The 19560-nt window shown below is 31.5% G+C and overlaps 1 protein-coding gene across 2 annotated transcripts; it reads left to right on the top strand.

Annotated features, from left to right (window-relative positions):
• Positions 1-364: 364 nt before the first annotated feature.
• Positions 365-14812, top strand: LOC116032682 (subtilisin-like protease SBT5.3). 2 transcript variants are annotated; one of them, XM_031275371.1, is made up of 11 exons: positions 365-465; positions 591-700; positions 815-912; positions 997-1164; positions 10762-10870; positions 10986-11517; positions 12046-12146; positions 12224-12469; positions 12553-12667; positions 12752-12965; positions 14126-14812. In XM_031275371.1, the coding sequence occupies exons 1-11, from the start codon at positions 388-390 to the stop codon at positions 14665-14667; spliced, it is 2313 nt and encodes a 770-aa protein (XP_031131231.1). In that variant the 5' UTR covers positions 365-387; the 3' UTR covers positions 14668-14812. The 2 variants fall into 2 exon arrangements, with proteins under 2 accessions (XP_031131231.1, XP_031131230.1); XM_031275370.1 differs by having other exon boundaries at positions 10756-10870.
• Positions 14813-19560: the final 4748 nt, after the last annotated feature.

Below are 19560 nucleotides of genomic sequence, written 5' to 3'. Positions count from 1 at the left end.
GATATACAAAGGTTTATATTACACTCTAATTCAAAAATTACGTATTTTTAATTAATACATTTTGTATTTATAATTAATAATTTTTGTACTTATAAATAAATTGAAAACATATAATATAATAATTACAAATAGACACATAAATTGTTAATTGCAGGTACTGAATACGTTAACGGCAAACACATAACATAATAACAAATAATATACTTTTAATGTATTAAAAACTTACTTTTTATTTATGGGTCAGATGTATGAACCATGGTGCATAGAATAATACAGGATGTATGAACCATGGTGCATAGAATAATACAATAATGATTGCAATAAAAAGAAGCTAGCATCAGCACTCATTTAGTGCACAAGAATTGGAGTAGCTTAGTGTAGCAGCCAATGATGAGAGCAATTCTGTGTTGCATTCTTTCAATCGTTTTTACTCTGTTTCTTAGACCCACGTATTCCATCAAAAAGGTAAATATTCATGCAATTCCAAACAAATACTTTCATGTTGGCCTTTTAGATAATAAAACTTAATAAGTAATTAATGCTGCTATGGTTTATGTTTGACATTAATTGATCTCTTTGTGTGGAAATAGTCATATGTGGTGTACTTGGGTGGTCATTCACACGGAAAACAAGTCTCTTCGGCTGATATTGAAAGAGTAAAATATTCTCATCATCAGCTGCTTGGATCATACCTTGGAAGGTATATTATAGTATAGAAACTTGGTTTTTAATTTTGGTTGCTTTTTTATGCTATATATCTCCATGTCCTGATTCTCTGGTTCAATGTGTTGTTGCATAATCCCAACCATATAAGTTCTGATAAGGCCAAAGATGCAATTTTCTACTCATACACCAGACACATCAATGGTTTTGCTGCTATGCTTGAGGAAGAAGAGGCTGCTGAGATTGCCAGTAAGCAAGCTAAGCAGTATTAATTATTAATTTGTTTTTCAGAGGGTTTTGGGATTTAAGTGCATGAAATATGGTAATGTGCAGAGAATCGGGAGGTGATATCAGTGTTCTTGAACAGGGCAAGACGATTGCAGACAACTAGATCATGGGAGTTTCTTGGACTGGAAGGTGAAGGCGGCTTAATCCATGAGGGTTCAATATGGAAAAAGGCGAGGTTTGGAGAAGATACCATCATCGCTAATCTTGATACGGGTATGTATTTATCTGATCTACTGCTATCCATTATGTCTGCAGCATATATAGCTTTTGTTTCTCATAATTGAATTTCATAAAGTATTTCAATTATATCCATTGTCAAGTAAACAGTGGAGGAGCCACTTAATGGGTGAATTGACACCACTCAAATTTTGATGTTTATTGTTTATACTAGTATTTTGTACGGGCAAAAATTTATGCTCAATATTAAAACATTAATAAATCAAATAATTAAAATTTATAATTCGAATTATATATACACAAATAATATATGTATTTTATAATACCATTCATAAAAATTTAATTAAAGCATAATCAACTATTAAATTAATTATAAAATGATTTAAATAAAATGATAATTACATAATTGAAAAATGATATGATAGATATAAGTGTATGGTAATAATGATGGAATTAAAAAGTAACGGTGTTATAACGGTGTAAGGTAATTTTGTATAACAAGAATGTAGTAAGGACAATTTTGTCTAATAACATTGAAGTGTACAACATTTAAAATAAAATGTATACATTTATTAGCATACAAAAAGAGGGACATAAATAAGGATATAACATTCATTGAGACTTATTATGTTTTTAGATATATACTAGATTTTCTAATTAATATTTTATATTAAAATTTTAAATTTATTTAGATTTTGGATATTTAAATTATTGTAAACAGTAATAATAATGCAAAATATTTTTATAAATTTTATATTTATATTTAGGAAATAACTAACATATAACTCTAATATATAATGTGTATATATTATTATTATTGAAGAAAATAAGAAAATTTATAGTGTATGCATGTGCATGGTAACAATGGTGGAAAAGATAACGGAAGTTATAACGGTAGGGATATGTTTGTCTAATATATTGTAAAGTACAACTTTTATAGCATAATATACAAAAAAAAAAACTTAACGGAAAAAACGGACATAAATGAAGGGTATAACCTTCATTCACACTTATTATGTTTTTAGATTTAGATAATGTATTGGGTGAAATTAGAATAAGTTTTTAGGAAAGAAATAAGAACGAATCTCAACATTACATTTGTAAAAATCGAACGAATCAGATCAAATTTTTTTTTAAAAAATCCTAATTATCACCAATTTTACTATGAAAACTTGAGACACTAAAATTTGCAATTCTAAGACTTTTTCCAAGTTTGCACATTTACTTTTAACATTTTGCAAATTTAGTATAAAAAGATTGGACTTGTAAAAAATACGAAAGTATATTACATTTAGGGTTTCGATTTTAGAGTTTATGACTGAGTTTTTGATTTTATTTGTTTTTGAGGTTTACTTTTTATTGCTTAAGGTTTAGCATTTACGGTTTATATTTAAAATTTAACTTTTTCGTTGATTTTATAATATTTACTAGGTTTGCGTATTTAATTGTTAAAGATTGCATAGTTAAGTGTTCAAGTTTGCATAGTGAAATTGATAATGCCACTGCGATTTTTTTAAAATCTTATCAGATTCGTCAAATTTTTATAGATGTAAGGTTGAATTGGTTTGTACTGTTCTCATAGAATCCTTAGCTTGTATATATGTGTAGCTTGTATATGTGTGTGTGTGTGTGTGTGTGTGTGTGTGTGTGTGTGTGTATATATATATATATATATATATATATATATATATATATATATATATAAATTGTAAATAAATGTTCAAAAAACGCTTTCCAACCCTTAAGTGTAGTTATATCATCATTGAAATAATATGTTCATATTTGGTAAGAGTATAGTAGACTTTCTCATAGATCTATGATGTGTTTTTAAATAATTTATTGAAATTTTATTTTTTCTAGTTCTATTATATATTACTAGTATTTTCACCCGTGCGCTGCACGGAATGAATTTGTTATAATATTTTAAGAAATATTTGAATCGATATACAATTATATAAATTATAACATCGAATATGAGTATGAATAAGTGTATAAATGCAATTATAGTATGAGTCTTCCTTGCATGCAACAAATATCACAAAAATTCAGTGTTCTAAAATAAGTGTATAAAGGCAATAGGTAGATAATTTACATTATTGCATCATATTCATTAATTTAATTACTTGTCGGTTAATTATTGCAAGATCTTGAGGTACACTTATATTTTGATATTCAGTAAGTATAACTATATTAGAGAAAAATTTACATGGGAGTAATGGGATAATCAGTTGAGTAATTGTTGGTTGACCGTAGAGCGTTGTGTTGGAGGAAGAAGATGATAAATAGTGAAGATGATATTGCCCTTCACTATATATCATCTTCTTCCTTCAAGACGTTGATATTCTCTGGACAAATAACTGTTGGAAAAAAATTAGCATAAAATGGCATTTTACTGGCAATATTGTGGTACAAATATATGTGGGGTCCACTTTCGATTTGGGTCGGGTCAAAGTGGATTCGTGTTCTTCGTAGTTAGACGAAAAGATTGATATATTGTACGCTCAAAACTGATAATGGGTGAATGAGAAATTGGTTCTCAAAGTTGACCCATTTGAGTTAGAAAAATATAGAGAAAAACCTTTCAAGTAACTTTTGTCCCACATTGGTTTGAGAAGTGGTTTGCACCACTACTTATACAAGAGTTTTTCTAAGGCTTATTGAATTGTATAGCATAGAGGCTCTCTCTCGTGCGCAGGAGGGGGGGAAGGCTTGACTCGTGCGCCGACACCTGCATGCGCGAATGTCGTTCAAAAAATTGGTTGGCCTTGCGGGTTGAATTATGCCAAATTTTCATTTTTTTTTTACAATATTACGCAAACCATATCATAATACTATCGGTCTGTTTTGGGCGGGAAGTTAAAACTGAGGATATTGTTGTTATTAATAGTATAAATTGCATTGCAGAGAAATATATATACTGAGTTACTACGAATAGGAACATATGGAAGAATATATTTTATTAGAAATTCTATTTTAATTTACAATTGTATTAGGGATAGAAATTGTATTACCATATTTTACAATATTACGCACACCAAAATAAATTGTATTACCATATTTTACAATATTACGCACACCAAAATATTATATATTACCATATTTTACAATATTACGCACACCAAAATATTATAGGTCTGTTTTGGGCGGGAAGTTAAAACTGAGGATATTGTTTTTATTAATAGTATAAATTGCATTGCAGAGAAATATATATACTGAGTTATTACCATTAGTAATTCTAGTCTAGAATTGTATTACGAATAGGAACGTAGGGAAGAATATATTTTATTAGAAATTCTATTTTAATTTACAATTGTATTAGGGATAGAAATTGTATTACCATATTTTACAATATTACGCATACCAAAATATTATAGGTCTGTTTTGGGCGGGAAGTTAAAACTGAGGATATTGTTTTTATTAATAGTATAGATTCTTGTTCATTTTAAATTAATATATTTTGAGATGATGCATCATTCTTAAATATGTGAATTTCAATTAATTTAAAAATATTATTATATTTAAATGTGAGACATGTACTCTATAGCATTAAATTTTTTCAAACTCGACAAATGAAAGTGAGCTCAATTAGTTATTTTTTATGTTAGTGTTTCTTCAATAATTAGGTTATTAACATAAATCAATGTATTTTGGGCTTGTAATATTTAAATAATTTCTATCATATTATATTTGAAACTTTTTATAAGTTATCATATTTTATAAAATTTGTTTGTGCCATTTGTACTACAAATTTGCTTAAATTAATGCAATATTACTTAAATTTGTTATCAGTAGAATCATGGTTGAAAAAATCGTTAGGTACTCCTTAGGCGCCATCGTATTTTTCTATTTTGTTTTTTAAAATTTTTTCTTTTTGTAAGACTTGATAATTATAAATTATTTAATACTTTAATAGTTAATGTTAAAATATTAGCATAAAAACATCTAGAGTTTGAACAATTTACGGTTATTTCGCTAAAAAAAAAAAGAAAAAAAAAAGCTAATCAGCCCACTAGGTGGCCTAGTCGGTGCGTTGCCTAGGAGGCCTAGTGGTCTAGTGGACACTAAGAAAGTAAGAGTTATAATAAACAGTTTGAACTATTACTTACATTAAAACGTAAAAAAAATATTGTGGAAAAAGGGAATAGGACGATTCGAAACTCCCCGAATGGGGTATTTATATATTCTCTGAATTAAAAGTCGGAAATTATAGCTTGTTAAATTTGAGAAAATAAAATTATTATAGCTAATTGTAAAGTGATACCAAATTAACAATGTTTTAAATTTAGTAAAGTCAAACTTTATTATGAGCATAAATCATCATCATTATTTTGAGTACTATTGACTCTGTTTTCTCAACCAAATGAAGCACATAGAACCAAACCAATATTGACTCTGTTACAATTTATTTAGTATATGTTCATAGTTACTTTCTCAACCAAATGAAGCACATAGAACTAATATCGCATTCACTGAGGCTCGAACCAACTCCCTCCCATGTGGGGTGCAATCGGGTGCCACTAGACCACAATGTCTTTGGCCATTATTTTGAGTCTAAATCAATACAAATTAAATATGAATTGTTACTACTATATATATATATATATATATATATATATATATATATATATATATATGCTAAGAATCCTGTGAGAACAGTACCATAAGAAAGAAATAAGAACCAATCTAGCTTAACATTACACCTGTAAAAATTTGACAGATATGATCAGATTAAAAAAGACACAGTGTCATTTTCTTAATTGCCATCAATTTCACACAAACTTGAACACTTAAATATGCAATCTTTAACAACTAAATATGCAAACCTAGTAATTTTATAAAATCAATGAAAAAGCTACATTTTAAATCTAAACCATAAATGATAGACCTTAAGAAATAAAAAGTGAACCACTAAACAAAATAAACGAAAAATTCAATTATAAACTCTAAAATTGAAACCCTAAGTGCAATGCACTTTTACATTTTTGCAAGTACAATCCTTTAATACTAAATATGCAAATGTTAATACTAAATGTGCAAACCTAAAAAAGTCTGAGAATTGTAAATTTTAGTATTCAAGTTTGCATAGTAAAGTTAGTAATAATTATGAAAATAACACAGTGTTTTTTTTTTTTTAAATTTGATCTGATCCGTTTGATTTTTTTCTAGATGTAAGATTGAGGTTGATTCTTATTTTCTCTTCTAAGGACTTATTCCCATTTGATCATATATATATTCAAATGCGGGCAGGGTTTCGCGTGCAGCCGTGCGAATTGCACCATTAGAATGCATAAATGTATCACATAGTGTTCGAAAATGTACAAATACACCACAAAATACACCACACACTACAGAAGTGCACCACACCTAATGGTGCATGAATGCACAGTCGTACAGGAAATCCTGTACCTAGAAAGTGAACCATAGTCCTTGGTATAATACTCCAATAATTTAGAAAATCATTACTATAAATTAAATTATCATATATAACTTATTATTTATTTTTTAAAAAATTATTATAATTTTAAATTTCAAAATAAAAGTATTTTATCTAGAATTGGCGAGAAAAAATCACTTCTGTTTAATATATATAGGTCAATATAAAAAAAATTAATTCTTAATACATAATAATAAAATGGGTAAATAGCATTTTGACTTCTGTATTGTTTCACTTTTGGCCCCTGAATTTTAATGAGTGTTTGGTTATTTTTATTGAAAAGGATATGTTTGAAAGCATTGATAATGAAAGAATTATAAAACATTTTCAAAGTATGAAAACATTTCGTGAACAATTGTAACAAAAAATATTTATTTATAAATGTAACTTATATTTATATTTCTATGACTAATATTAAATTTAGTATATTAATACCAGTGAATTTGAATCATGGCTTCACCACTACCCGTAATCAGGGATGTCAATCTTAGCCCGAACCTGATGGACTAGCCCGATAAAATCAAAATCAACGGGTCGATGGCCCGAATAGGCTAGCTCTATTATATATAAAAACAAAAAATTAGTCCGATAAGTCTAAAACCGATAAGCCCGATGTTCCGAATGGGCTAGCTCGATAACCCGAACTACTTAAAGTTAATCTTTATTATAGAAGTGATGTGAAACTAATATACATTTAGGGTGTGTTTGGTAGCCCGGAAAATGATTTCTGGAAATCATTTTTCGGGCTTTTGGTGTTTGGCACTTGGCAGTGTCTGGAAAATGCAGTCAACGGAAAACAATTTCCGTTGACCAAGGAAAATGAGGCCATTTTTCCGGAAAATGATTTCCGGATTTTTTTTTCCAGAAGTCATTTTCCGGACTTGGCTTCAACAATTTTTTTGGTCAAAATGGCCACATATGTTACTTTTTAAAAGAAATATTATTATTTTATATATTATTATTATTTTATATTTTAAAAAAATAATTTAAAATGTAAAATTATACAATTTAATTCATTTTCCAGAAAATGAACCAAACACACAAAGACAGTTTTCCATAATGCAACCAAACACCGGAAATGAAACTGTTTTCCGGAAAATGACTCATTTTCCAGAAAACATTTTCCAGAAATCATTTTCCTACTTTCCAAACACACCCTGAGTTTATAGGTAAGTTCATCTTTAGTACTGTTATTAAATTTTAAACAAAATTTTAATAAAAAGATTACAAAACTTACTTTAAATATTATATTATAGTGTAAGTATATTAATTATTTTAGTTCAAATTTAGAAATGATGGTTTAGATTAATTGAATGATGTATAAGTTTATATTTATTAGTGTAAATGTGCTAGTTTGAAATATAATTATAATTTATTTATTAATATAACTTATATGTAATATTTTTATATTTACTTTGTAATTATAATATTATTAATAAGTTATGAAGTTTATAAAATGTATAGTTTATAACTTTACTTAATTTATGTAATAAAATAAAATTTGTATAATTATATTTTTTGAGTACTACTGACTTGTTAAAATGTAATATATGTTCATAACTACTTTTTCAATCTATTGAAGCACAAAGAATCCCATGACTTCTCATTTGGGAAAATCAATTCGTGTCACTAAACCACAAGGTCATTCGCATTTATATTAATTATATTTTTTTTGAAAAACAACCAACCAACATATATTAAAAATCAACCATAGCAGAAATACACCAGGGCGGGGAGGCATCCCAAACCCCAAGGACAGAAGAAGAACTATATAATTATATTAATATTTATATAAAGTTACAATTAATCGTATTAATTAATATTTGTAATAACTAATAAACATAATATGACATATATATATATGGATCAGTTCACGTGTAAAGACTCTCCCAAATGAAAGATGGGGTGAAGTCTGAGCCGTTGATCTATGAATCAAATTAAGAAAAATTATTAAAAAAACACGCTTCTGCCAACATGCATGCAATTGATAAATGTCTCAAACTGATGTACCTTAAAGATATAAAACTGCGCACCTTAAATTATAAAATCACGCTTCACGCATCTTAATGTATAAAACAACACACCTTAAGTTTAAAATGATGCACCTTAGCATAAACTAGAAAAGTGACACACTTTAAGATTTAAATATACGCACCTTAAGAATGAAAATGGCACACCTTAAGCTATGGAAAGACGCAACTAAAGCTTTGGATTGATGCACCTTAAACTAGAAAAGTGATGCACCTTAAGCTTTAAATATACACATCTTAAGAAGGAAAACAACGCATCTTAAGCTATGAAAAGATGCACCTAAAGCTTTAGACTGATGCACCTTAAAGTTTCAACAAAAACGCACCATAAGTTCTCAACTGAAGAACTGATGCACCTTAAGCACAGAAATCACGCACCTTAAGTTTGACCAATACGTAAAAAGACCAAATTGCCACCGCATTTTTTAAAAAAAAAATTCTTCAATCTCAGCTGTTGATTTTGATTAGATCAAAGGCTGATATTAAAACTCATTTTTTACCTGTAACCTATTATCGCATTTGAGCTCTGATCTCTCGCATTTGATATATATATATATACACACACACACACACACACACATATACATATATAGGGATGCACTCCCATGCGAACTGCCGCCCAGGTAAGAAATGAGAACGCTTCACAGCCGTCCACATGTCCAGATCAACGAATCAGATGCAATTTTTAAAAAATGACGCGGTGGCATTTTCGTAAGTAACTGGAACTTTGGTGCACCTAGTTTCACTTACAAGTGCACCTAGTTTCACTTATAAGTGCACCTAGTTTCACTTACAAGTGCACCTATTTTCGCACCTATTTTCACTTACAAGTGTAAGTAATTTACCTTATTAATATTCATGCACATATTTTTGCAAATACTTTCACTTACAAATGCAAGTAATTTACCTTGTTAATATTCATGCAACTGGGTGCAACCTAGGTGCACCTAGTTATAACATAGGTTGCACCTAGTTATAACATTAGGTGCACCTAGTTATAATATTAGGTGCACTTAGTATTGAAGCTCACTGTACAATTCACTTGCACCTGGAATACATTTTACTTGCATCTGCAATACATTTTACTTGCACTTGTGAAAGTAATTTGCTTTGTTAACATTCATGCACCTAATTGCAACCTATGTGCACCTAGTTATAGCATTATGTGCACCTAGTTATAACATTAGGTGCACTTAGTATTGATGCTCATTGTACAATTTTACTTGCACTTGTAATACACTTTACTTGCACGTGTGCACCTATTTTTCACTTGCAGGTGCAAGTAATTTACCTTGTTAACATTTATGCACCTGGGTGCACCTATGTGCACCTAGTTATAACATGATGTGTACCTAGTTATAACGTTATGTGCAACTACATTCCGGACACGTGGCGCGTTGTGATTCGTCCGCATTTCTCTCCTGGGCGGACAGTACGCATTTGAACGCGATCCTATATATATATATATATATATATATATATATATATTGCTGTTTTTTATTTTGATTACCTCTAATTAATATATATATATATATATATATATATATATATATATATATATATATATATATATATAATGTTTGTGAATGATTTAAATAAATATATAATTATACAAAATAAAATTTTAATAAATACCTTTAGCATTTAATTGATATTGTTAGGTTAAGATTAAATGACAGATTAAGAAATCAAATCTTACTATTAACAATACTTTTAAATTCTAATACAAATAAAAAAATATTTTAATAAACTTGGGGTGAAGGTATGGGTTGGGGTGACGGGTTAGCCCGCGGATTACATAGGTCATGAAGTCAACCCGTAAACGGGACAGCTCATTTGGATCAGGTCGGACAATGTACAACCCAACCTTCCTAATAAGGGGCTAAACAGGTTCAAATCGGCGAATTAGGCCCGTTTCCGAGTTAGGCCCTTTTTACTACTCTAAATGTGGGTATAATTTTCAATTTTAATTATGGTTCAGTCTGTCCGATAAACCCAACAATCCGAGATTTGGGGTAAGGGTCAACCCAAACCCGAGAAAATATAATAATAAAATAATTGATTAGCCCAAACCCATAAGTCTAACAGCATGACTGATCTAGCCAGAAACTGAGCAGGCTGGCCCGATTGACATCCCTTCATGTTTTGTGTGTTGTGTTGGAGCTGCAGGAGTATGGCCTGAATCAAAAAGCTTTAGTGACGAAGGATTTGGACCAATTCCCAAAAGGTGGAAAGGCATTTGCCAGAATCAGAAAGATAAAAGCTTTCACTGCAACAGGTCTTTATTTTATTTATTTTTTTTAGCTTTAATTTGTTTGTGTTTTCCTTATCTGAAATTTAGATAAAAAATTTAGTTCTGAACTTGCTTTGTTTTTATCATTTGGATAACAAAGGAAACTCATTGGAGCTAGATACTTTAACAAAGGGTATTCTTCTGCGGGTGGCACTCTTAATTCCAGTAGTTCCTTCACCCCACGTGATGTTGGTGGTCATGGGTCTCATACCTTATCAACAGCGGGTGGTAATTTTGTTCCTGGGGCAAATGTTTTCGGTTTGGGCAACGGAACAGCTAAGGGTGGCTCGCCCAAAGCTCGGGTAGCTGCTTATAAGGTTTGCTGGGCCGAAGATTATTGCTCTGATGCAGATATCCTGGCTGCTTTTGATCGGGCGATTGACGATGGTGTTGATGTGCTGTCTGTATCGCTTGTAGGAGAAGACCCTGGCCCATATTTTCAAGACGGTTTGGCCATTGGTTCCTTTCATGCTGTAAAGAATGGTATTGTTGTGGTTGCCGCAGCTGGTAATGATGGACCTGATGCCGGTTCTGTCACTAATGTTGCACCCTGGCTGATCACTGTTGGGGCAAACACCATGGACAGACAGTTTCAGAGTAATGTAGTGTTGGGAAACAAAAAACACTACACAGTTAGTTTCCGTTCTTTAATTTGCTTCTCTTTGCAACAGTCAGTAGTACTCAGTGTTGCAAAAATCTCGTCTAGGCGCCGATTAATCCCCGCCTAGGCGCTAGGTGCCAGTCGAACGCCTAGCGTATCTCCTTAAATGGTGGTCTAGGCGGCGGCCGGCTAGGAGTCTGTCTAATCACCCCTTAGGCGCCGACTAGACTTCCTAGGTACCGACTAGGCCGCTTAGTCGACCAACTAACTATTGTTTTTCTTTTTTTAATGGGTTATTTTACTCAAAATAACATCGTTTTGAGCGAAATAACCCTAAATTGTACAAACTCTTTATTTTTTAGGTTAATATTTAATATTTTAGTATTATTATATAATTTATAATTATTTGTCTTTAAAAATTGAAAATACTTGACAAATTTTTTTTTAAAAAAAATGCACTGACCCTAGGGGCCGATTAATCCCCGTCTTAGGCGCTCGGGGAGCGCCTAGCGATTTTTTCAACCATGGTAGTACTAAAAAAAAATGTCTGTGTTTGTAGGGAGAAAGTGCAGCGCAGCTAAAACTTCCAACTGGGAAGTTCTATCCACTTCTTTCTGGTGCATCCGCTAGAATTAATGCATCGATTTCAAGCCAAGATGCGTAAGGATAAATTAAAACTCCATTTGTTATTCACTGCTAGTTAATGTGATACTAACTGCTATATATAACTCGTGCAGTCTGGTTTGTAAGCCTGGAACTCTGGACCCGGAAAAGGTAAAGGGAAAAGTTTTGGTTTGCCTACGAGGCGGAATTCCCAGAACTGATAAGAGCCACCAAGCTGCTTTGGCTGGTGCTGTAGGAATGATTCTTGCAAATGATGAGTATTTTGGGAATGATATTGAGGCTGATGAACACTTTCTCCCAGCTACACATGTCACCTACTCAGATGGACTTGCAATCTTTGATTACATTAATAAAACCAGGTAATTAAGATCACGTGTACGTAGACTAATAATCAGATTCTGATCTGTTACATATACATGATATAATAATACATGATAAGTAGGAATCCTGTGGCTCACATTACTCATCCAAACACACTATTGGGAGTGAAGCCAGCTCCAGTTATAGCAGCTTTCTCATCAAGAGGCCCCAACACCGTTAATCCAGAGATTCTCAAGGTCGGGCGAAGGTCTTTGATTTGCGTAAATGTGTTGAGCCATTCTGTGATTTTTTTATTTATTTATTTTATGTATGTATTCCAGCCTGATATATCTGCCCCTGGAGTGAATGTGATAGCTGCTTTCACTGAAGCCACTGGGCCGTCTGATAATGATTACGATAAGAGGATTGTTTCATTCAACTTACTATCAGGGACTTCAATGTCATGTCCTCATGTAGCTGGTGTTGTTGGCCTTCTCAAAACGGTCTATCCTTCATGGAGCCCTGCAGAAATCAGATCTGCTATTATGACCACCGGTATATAATAATGTATTATTTAATGATTTCAAGATGTCTTGCAAGTTTACTTTTATGCATGCACTGAAAAATTGTGTGGACTGCCGTGATGTTAACAATTGTACGTAACTGGATGGCGTTTAGCGCGCAGTTCTAGAAAATTCTAATCTGCAAGGCATGCAGTTCTCGTATTAGGAAAATCACTATGAGCATGGTTAATAGAGTACAAAGGTTAATTAATTAGAAACACTTTTACACATAGACTTGATCTCCAATCCCTATCTGTCTATTATAACTTACCTACTCTTAAGTGAACTTAGAACCGTGTAATAAACACTTGGGTGTGTTTGATTGGTGGGTTTAGGCATAATGAATGGGTATAAAAGTGATTGCATAGGTTTTGAGTATCCTATGAGTTTAGAATATCCATTAATGAGAAAACACATACCTTTATTAAATAAGGGTTTCATTTCTCTTTCTCATTTCTTCCCAAACTATTAATAGTCATTCTTATTCCACCCAACTACCAAACATGTTAAATACTTTCACCAAAATCCATTACCCTTACCAAGTATTTGATACCCATTCCGATTCCGATTCCCTTGTGCGAACCAAACGCACCCTTATACTTTTCTCTCAATACACTGAACTCTCAAATTTGTGGGAAATTTTGTACATATATACTCCATTGGGAAATAGATCTGATAGGGAATATACCCCGGGTACGGCCCTAAGTATTTAATACATACACTGTATACGAATAGGGGTATTACCCCATCCTATATAATTGACCTTGTCCTCATATGTAAGGGGCTTTTTCCTTCCCCTACTCTCTCTAGAAAGATCCTCTCTCCCTTCTCTTTGTGTTACTACTCAAGAACAGTAAATAAAAGGGATGAATTGGAGGGCTATTTTCCCATTCAAGATCACACTTTATATACAATCTCTATACATATTTTGTACTGGCGAATGCATGGGAGAATTAACATTATCAAGATCCTTTTATTATTATAATGTCTTGATCGTATTCAGATATGAATCTAGGGTTTATCCTTTGTTTCCTTAGCTTCTCTAACTAATATTCATCTTCCTTGTATCTTATTAGTATGATTGGGATAATGTTTTTGTCAATAATTTTAGACAACACTATTTTAGACTAACATGGGCATTACCTTTCACAGCTACAGTAAAAACCAACTCGGGGAAGGCGATAACTGACGATAAAACTGGAGTGGAAGCAACCCCATTTGCATATGGAGCTGGACACATAAACCCAAACTGTGCCGCAGATCCTGGCTTGGTCTACGACTTGAAACTCAAAGATTATGTCAACTTCATCTGCGCACAAGGCTACAATGAAACTGATATCACAAGGGTTTTAGGGACACCATACAAGTGCCCTCACCACATTACTCTCTCCACCTTCAACTATCCCTCAATCGCTATCCCTCACCTCAAAGGCGCAGCCACCGTCACCAGAACTCTGAAAAACGTCGGCTCTCCGGCTACCTACACAGCTTCTGTTCGTAGCCCGGTTGGATTCTCTGTCACTGTCAACCCCAACATTCTTAAGTTCGAAAAGGTTGGCGAGGAGAAAAGTTTCAAAGTTACTCTCAAGGCAAAGGGGGAAAACGCTAGTGCTGATTATGCATTTGGGGTGTTAAAATGGTCTGATAAAAAGCACCGTGTGAGAAGTCCCATTGTTGTGAAAGCAGCAGTGTAGATGAATGCCCCAACCTTCTAGGCTTGCTTGATTATTGTGAATTATTGTATTTCATAATTGCACGAACTTGGTCTTGCAAATGGTGTTTCTTAAACTTCGCTTAGTGTTTAATAAAAAGTTCATGGGTGGGCAGATGTTGAGTACATTATTATTGTATTGCAAATTATAGTGTGGACCATGGTTTAAAACGGTGTCGTCCGCACCGTTGTGTTTAAAGTAACTTTATTTGTGTAACATATTCAGTTTCATTTTATATACACTACAATTTTCATTCAACACAACTATAGTTTCATTCAACATTATACTTAGGGTTTTAGTTTACACTTAACAATGAAATAATGATAGTTGATTATTAGGAAATTCATCTACTTCAAGATGATATTGCATGTTCTTAAAAATACAGTGGTTAATACTGTCTTATAGTTTATTGCATGTTAACCTAAAATATTAACAATTAGAACATTAAATTCAGTTCTTATAATGAGTATAACTTATATACTAAACCAAAAACATCACATCTTTGATTTTCATATAACTTATATACTAATCGAAAACCTGTGTGAAGATTAATTACAGTGTTATTATAAAAGAGCCTTAAGCTTATGTTTCTCTGCAACTATTTTTCAGATTATGATCTGCCTCTACTAGAGCATAACACAAGAGTAGAAGGAAATTTTCAATTATTTATCTAGTGTAGTAACACTTGTTTCCTTGTTGCAGGTGGCATATGCGTCCGGGTAACTCCGGACGCAGATTGTCCCTAACTACTCTGAACGCAAATGACTGATTATGTACTAGTGGGTAGAAAAAATAATACATTTTAAACCATCTTAATATAGAAATATGATTTACCTTTAAAGTGAACAACTGTTATGTAATCCAGAGATATTACGGGGTAGTTTCCGGCTTCAATTTCTTGGATTATTTGATTACCCTGTTAGTCAACAAATTCTCCTCAAGTAGTTAATATGATTGACTTCAAACTATTTTTTATTTTCTTTATATGGTATTAATAAAATACTTGGTAAATAAATATATATACAACATATTTTAATTTGTATTATAACTTTGATATTTAATTATAAGATAGTATAGAAAGAAGACAATGGACAATGTAATGAATATAATTAATTAATAAATTTGAAGGTAAAGAATATTTGCATTGTAGAAAATAAAGATATCATAATTCATAACTAATGAAATTATATTTTAAATCTTTGCATTTTATGATTTTCCTTCTAAACCCTAATAACCCAACATTTCGTTAATATAAACTTTAGTAACGGAATATTCCGTTTAACTTTTAACACGAATATGTTATAGTATATTATTGAAAAGTAAGTACTCCACTCAATCTATTACTCTTATTAAATTAAATAAATTAGTATCTACAACAAAAAAAAATACATATGCATTTCTTTAATTTAGAATTTGATGTTTACAATGCCTTTATTCAAAAAATAATATTCATTATCAAAAAATTAAAAAAGATATATAATTTCATTAGTTGTATTGTCTTTATTTTCTACAATAAAAATTAATTATTAAAAAATTAAAAAAAGAGATATAAGTTCATTAGTTATATTGTCTTTATTTTCTACTATAAAAATTATTCATTATCAAAAAATTTAAAAAGAAATATAATTTCATTAGTTGTATTGTCTTTATTTTCTATAACATCAATATTCGAACAATCGGCAGATCAAAGTTATTGATGTTACTATCAAGTAAACTAGTTATGAAAATAGAACAAGAGATACTACTCATGAACATATACAAATATAATAAATATTAATATTGTATTCAATATTTCCACATGAGACATGTAGGGGAACAAACTACCACTGCAAAATATCAACAGATGTTTATAAGATCAAGAGTTAATAGTACAACTAAGATCCAGTCATATACACAAGGAAAATCTATAGCTTCCTACATCATAATCACATTACATGACGTTGTCATCTATGCTAATAACAGTAACCCAATTGTAAATAACACACTACCAACAAAAAGGAATTGAAGATGACAAATAGTGAAGATGAAGAAAATGACAATGTTACTCAAAAGAGAATTAAGAATACTTATAAATAATTCAAACCAAAATGTACTAGTATTTATTTAGACTATCATTTTTAGATCAAGTATTTAGACTATTGCTTTTACAAAGTTGCAAATATACATTTATTTTATTGTCAATAATTATAATTAATTTCCTATATTTTCTTGGATTCATATATTTTGAGTTACATATTTGAATAAACAAATTCGGCATTCAACTACCTATATATAAATTTCTCCTATATAATCTTGCATTTATATACTTTCAAATATTTATTTAAATATAAACATTGTTGGGCATTAACTCATGCATTCGCGTGTAAAACTAGTCAAAATAATACGAATCATTCATTCTAACAAACAATTATACCAAAAAAATTGAGTTCCTGTTAGTGACCTAACTTTATTGGTATTTGTAGATATTTAGTAGATATATTAATATTTTGTTAGAAAAGGTTGAGAGGCCCAATACATATAGTTGAACACATTTACATATATAATCATTGTATATACATGGCAAAATTTTTGGAAGGGCATGCTCATCCCCCTTAATTTTGACCTATTCAATATTCAAGTTGGAGTCCAGATGGCCGGAAGCAAAAGAAAGTGCCGGGCCTTACTGCCTTCTTACATGCACTCGCAGTTTAGGTGGTGTTTTCTTGTTTTGAAGGTGCATGCATGAGGTTCCCCAGGGCCCAGGCCAGTCTATATATGGCATCATCGTCAATTGTTCAATCAGGTCTGCTCGTGTCGTCAATCCTAAGGTAAGTTGCAGCCATCACTCTATGTGCATGTCTATGCCACAGCAACATTGGATGATTCACTTCCCTTATGGCTACTCTTTTATAGTTTTCCACGGCACAGCACACATTATCCTAAGAGTGTGTGATCGTTCAATCAGTTGTGATAAGAATATACGGAAATGCTGTTCAGTTGGATGTTGGACTTTCATATATTTGTTAGGGTACAACAAAAACGGTTTGAAAAACACATAAGGGAAAACTTCCGACCTGCCGGATTTACTGCTATAGTCAAACGCCAACTACAGTCCTCCACTCTACCAACTGAGCTAAGGTCGGACGACGGTAAATCTTACATATTTTGTTTATTTGACGACATTTAGACCTTCTTTCTGGGCAGGACATAAAAGTAATGGGGGGAGAGGGGCTTAAATTCTCGGCCTCAGGATTACTCAGATGTTATGAGACCTACACGCTAGCCAACTACACCACCACCCCCTTCACATCTGTTTGATATCAAGAAACAAATAGAAACTAAACATAATTAAATTCATAACTTAAATTTTCAAATTCTATTTTTAATAAAAATAAATTTAATACACTAATACTAGATGTGCAAAAAGTAACAAAATTAATAAAAAAGATATCCTAAATAAGTTACAATTATTTCAATCATTTTAGTAAATAATTTGATTATAAAATAAAATATGTGGAAACTCATTGATTCAATCCCATTTGCAATGTGTTCATGAACCTTATGCATAACATGTTGCAACTTGCAAAGACATATCTAACTCTATAGGTTGATTTGCACTACTACTCTCACTGCTACTAGGTAGTTTCATGTCTTCTCTCTCATAGTCACTAAATAATTGATCCATTGCATCATGCATCCGTGTAAAATTGGGCATTGCACAATAAGCAAGTGTGATCTATATAGACTTGTCTTCGAAATGGGTAACCATGAATGTATTTGAGAATTGGAAACCTCGCTTTTAGTAATCTAAAAACACTTTTCTATGACATTACCCAAAGATGACTGTGGGTATAGTTGACTAGAGCTTGCTTATTTTGTATTCGTCCTCATGCACATAATTCATTTAAGTGATATTTCTTTCCACGATAAGGTGCCAAAAACCCAAAAATATTTGGATAACATAGTAATAACATGTATTTTTCACATAAGTAATAACTTATTCGTAGTTTTCAAAAAACTTATTTACTCTAGCTAGACTAATATCATACCATGTTGAGGCATAGGAACCATATTCGAATTTTGTAATTACATCTCAAAATATTTGGGAACCATTTGCATTTCCCCCCCATTTTGCATGTACATAAGCAAACATTATGTCATGTAAACAAATGACCATGAAATTTTGGGTCACCACTGAGCCATTTCGACCACAGTACATCTTTTGTTTTGATGTCGATGCCCAAGCTACCACACATGTTCCAGTGCATATACATTTATATAATAATAATAATAATAATAATAATAATAATAATAATAATAATAATATAATAATAATAATAATAATAATAATAATAAGTCAAAATTTTGGCTTTGTGTCGCAGGTCTATGGTTAACAGAAGAGGACAATCTACCTATGGTGGAGGAAGTGTTATAAAAAGGTCACGTACAAACTGGTAGAAGATCAACAATGTCATACAAATGTACTATTAATGTAGGATGTTTTTGTGCAAGAGGAAAAGAAGAAATATTCTATGACATGTTTAACGTAACACTACCTTAAAAGTATTATACGACCATGGTATCGTATGTTTTCGACAGACAAACGCGAAATCACAAAACAGAAATAGTTTATGCTCAAACTTTGGACGTGTAATGAAGGGGAAGAACTGTAGTATGCAATGTGTATTCTGAATGAGGGAAGGGATGTATATATAGTAAGAAATAAAACAACCCTCCCTATACCAGCCATAGTAAATGGACGTGAGAATTGCAAAAGAGAAGAGAACATGAACACGCGTAAAGCTTTGTGGGTGGAGAACTGCAGACAAGGTGGTCAATGATCCACAAAAATAGGGGAAAAAATATTATGAAGGCTAAAAATTTCACCAGATCTCG

Source organism: Ipomoea triloba, chromosome 10 (assembly GCF_003576645.1).
Source record: "Ipomoea triloba cultivar NCNSP0323 chromosome 10, ASM357664v1".
Taxonomy (NCBI): domain Eukaryota; kingdom Viridiplantae; phylum Streptophyta; class Magnoliopsida; order Solanales; family Convolvulaceae; genus Ipomoea; species Ipomoea triloba.
Note: the sequence above shows the minus strand (reverse complement) of the source record. Positions and strands in the feature narration are given on the sequence as shown.